The following is a 3,792-nucleotide window of genomic DNA, read 5'->3' as shown; positions in this document are numbered from 1 at the left end:
TTATATTTTCTCGAGTCGAGAACTATGTCCCATTTTTGTTGAGATTGCTATGATTCTCGATAGTTTTTCGAGTCGATCTCAAACGTTTGAGATTGGAGAATGTGGCTAGTTCTCTAATCGATAACTAACCTCAATGTTTGCTGGAATATAACATAAAACAATAAAAACAAATGTTTGCAGCTTTTAGGTGTAATTCACAATAGAATAACGATGCGACTTAAGATTGTGTCCGATTTCACCCATAAATTTGTAGATAGCTCTTAAACTGATAATTTGATTGCAAAACATTGTATAGCAAGTTCATAGGGATTTCGAAGGCCTTTAATCTGGTGGAGAGCTTTTTGCGGTGGGATAATCAGAACCGGAGGAGAAGCTCGGCCAATCTATTATTATTATTATTTATCAGAACCGGATATTTTTGAAAAAAATTTAAAATGCTGTTTTCTCAATTTGAAAAACGATAATTTCGCGAATTCTTAAAACTTTTTCAGATTTTTTTATTTTTCTCGTAAGTTATCTCACATAGCAAATGACTATAAAATTCCCGGTTTTCAACTTTTTCCCTGGATGCATATGGTTTTTTAAATTTTCAAATACAATGTGGAAGTACTTAGAGTTATCATTTTCGAACAAAATTTTGCACAGTATATATACTATACATATGTATGTTTCGTTTGCATTTGAACAATTTATATTTGTACGTTACTATCTTTATTAAGAAAATACTTAATAAATTAAAATACTTCTAAAATAAACAAATGACTTGTGTACAAAGAAAACAGAGAACGTGGCGGTGGAGGTTTTCGTGGCGGCCGCGGCGGTCGCGGCGGTGGTGGGCGTGGCGGCCGGGGAAATCGTAATGGTTTTGGTGACCGTAATGATGGAGACAGAAATGGAGATGATGACAATGGTTTCAATAACAACAAAGGCGAAAACGAGGGCGAGCAGAAACAGCGTGAGTTTTACATACCTCCGGAACCCACTGATAATGAAGACGAGATCTTTAGTAGTGGAATCTCATCGGGAATAAATTTCTCCAAATATGACAATATACCAGTCCGGGTAATGGCTTATCTTCATTTAAATGTTTATATTAGAATTTCACATTGTGTTTTTTAATAGGTGTCAGGCGAAAATGCTCCGCTACCACTTAAATCTTTTGATAATGCCGGCTTGCGCGATTTGATCATGGATAACGTGCGTAAGTCCGGATATAAGGTACCTACACCTATACAAAAAACTGCTATACCAGTGATTATGGATGGGAGAGATTTGATGGCATGCGCTCAAACGGGATCAGGGAAAACAGTGAGTATAATGGATTACATTCACCTATACAACCCAAATATGTATAAAATATTCAACAGGCTGCATTCTTGCTCCCTATAATCAATGGAATTCTGGGAGAGAGTTGTGATTTGTCAATCGGTAAACCGCAGGCGGTGATTGTTTCTCCTACTCGCGAGTTGGCAATACAAATTTTCTCTGAGGCCCGAAAGTTTGCGCTGGGTTCCTATTTGAAGATAAGCATTGTTTACGGTGGCACTTCAAGCAAACATCAAGGCGAAAATATCGCAAAAGGCTGTCACATTTTGATATGCACTCCGGGTCGTTTACTGGACTTCGTCGAAAAGGGTTTCATAACATTTGAGGAGACGCGTTACGTAGTGCTCGATGAAGCCGATCGAATGATGGATATGGGTTTCAAGGAAAATGTAAATACATTGATGCATCATCCGACAATGCGCCCTATGGACGAACGCCAAAACTTGATGTTCTCTGCTACTTTCCCCGAGGAGATACAGCGCCTGGCTGGCGAATATTTGTCCAATTATATTTTTATTACTATTGGTGTGGTTGGTGGCGCCTGCTCCGATGTTACCCAAGAGATTTTTGAAGTTAAAAAGTTCCAGAAACGGTCTAAACTGATGGTAATTTTCTTTTTGCTTTAAATAAGTCATTTTAATTTGAAAGGAACCTATTTTTCGATAGGAGTTGCTGGGCGAAAGCAGTGACGGGACAATTGTATTTGTTGAAACCAAGCGTGGTGCAGATTTTCTGGCATCTCTACTATCGGAAACTGAGTTCCCAACTACTTCTATCCATGGCGATCGCCTGCAGCGTCAACGAGAAATGGCTTTAGCAGATTTCAAATCCGGAAAAATGAAAGTGCTGATAGCAACTTCAGTCGCTGCTCGTGGCTTAGGTATGTAATCAATTCGCCACATTCTATGTAAATATACCATTCAAATTATATTTGCATTTCATTTTGCAGATATTAAGAACGTTAAACACGTTATCAATTACGATCTTCCTAATTCCATCGATGAATATGTCCATCGTATTGGTCGTACGGGCCGCGTTGGTAACAATGGACGCGCAACTAGTTTCTTCGATCCCGAACAAGATTCGGCCATGGCCAGTGATTTGGTTAAAATTCTTGAAGGTGCATCGCAGGAAGTGCCCGAATTTCTCCGATCATGTTCCGGTGGAGGTGGCGGTGGTGGGTATGGCAATTCGCAAAGTAGATTCGGCGGTCGAGACGTACGAAAAGGTGTTCAGGTAAGAAATTATAGGGCGTGACCCAATTACATGGTTCAAAATAATTTGGTCGTATTTTATCTCAAAAGCGGGGTTTCATCTTATAGATTTTTTGATGGTGATTTGAAGTGCATTTACAAGATTTTTCTTGAAAAAAAAAAAAAACTGTTGAAGTGTCGAAAAATGGTAAAAAATGGCAAATTTAAAAAAAAAAAAATAGAATTTGTACGTAGTTTTTCCGAAGAAAAAACCACGTATTAATGAAAATCCAATTCGTCTGAAAGATTCTATCTCAAGCCGATGGATTGCGTAGAAAGGGGTGAAAAATTAAAAAAAAGTGTTAAAAAAACAATAGCGAAGAACATGGCGAACGACTCCACCAGGACATAGCCACTATGGAGAAGTGGTATGATAGGAAATCAACCTTCCACATGCTTGCTGACTATTGCTGGACCCTGAAAAGCGATCCATAAAAAAAAAAAACACCCCTATTATGAGTTGCATTCGATCTTCGACTGCGGTCTAAAGTGCTGTCGAACGAATTTTCATTTGGTATTATGGTGCTTATTCGATGAAGAATAGCGCTATTGTAAATTTCGCTCATTTAGGCTGTTCACAATAGCACATTTTTCACCGCTGAGAAGCTTTGTTTACAAATCGAGCAAACTAAATAGTGTGCTTATACATATTATGTACATACAGATGCGTGCAACTAATTAGCAACGAAATTCAAAACGATATTGCTTGCAAATTATGTTTATTTTAGTAGTTTAGTTTCAAGTCGCTAAACATTACCGTTGATTTTTTAGAATTTTTTTTGTGGAGGGTGTTGCGCATTTTCTTCCATATAACACATGATCAAAATTTTGTTTACATGTTTAGTTCGTATGCACCATTTATCTCTGTGTACGATGAGACCTCATGGAAAATAACAATTACCGGCTTGGCCTCTTTTTTGGCGGGCAGACATGCATACAATTCTGATATTTTTTGATAATTTTTAATATTTTTCAGAATATAAATTTTTTGAACGTTAGCGTGTCAAATGAAAGCTTTTGGGTCTTTCTGATTGGTCGGAGCAGAAGCTTTCTGATACAACTCTGCGCTGAACTGGTTTCCAAACGAGTTGAATGAATTAAATGGTTCAAGACTTTGGAAATGACTTTGCCACCTTGCACTCCAAATTCTTCGCCTAGCGCTCACTCCCAGCAAACACAGTCTCTAACGTTAGAGAAATTTGGATTTCTACAT

General features: G+C 38.0%; 1 protein-coding gene across 1 annotated transcript in view; it reads left to right on the top strand.

Moving 5' to 3' along the window:
- Window positions 1-2,598, top strand: part of LOC118750881 (ATP-dependent RNA helicase vasa) — a 3,936-nt gene extending 1,338 nt beyond the window's left edge. Inside the window, exons 2-6 of the mRNA XM_036485612.1 lie at window positions 776-1,062; window positions 1,123-1,308; window positions 1,368-1,931; window positions 1,993-2,206; window positions 2,276-2,598. Coding sequence (XP_036341505.1) covers window positions 776-1,062; window positions 1,123-1,308; window positions 1,368-1,931; window positions 1,993-2,206; window positions 2,276-2,583 — 1,559 coding nt within the window. The 3' untranslated portion in view covers window positions 2,584-2,598. The remainder of the gene's footprint in view (window positions 1-775; window positions 1,063-1,122; window positions 1,309-1,367; window positions 1,932-1,992; window positions 2,207-2,275) is intronic.
- Window positions 2,599-3,792: the final 1,194 nt, after the last annotated feature.

Source organism: Rhagoletis pomonella, unplaced genomic scaffold, assembly GCF_013731165.1.
Source record: "Rhagoletis pomonella isolate Grant_MI unplaced genomic scaffold, Rhpom_1.0 Rhpom_scaffold_00436, whole genome shotgun sequence".
NCBI classification, from domain to species: Eukaryota; Metazoa; Arthropoda; class Insecta; order Diptera; family Tephritidae; genus Rhagoletis; species Rhagoletis pomonella.
This window is presented reverse-complemented; position numbering and strand designations above follow the sequence as displayed.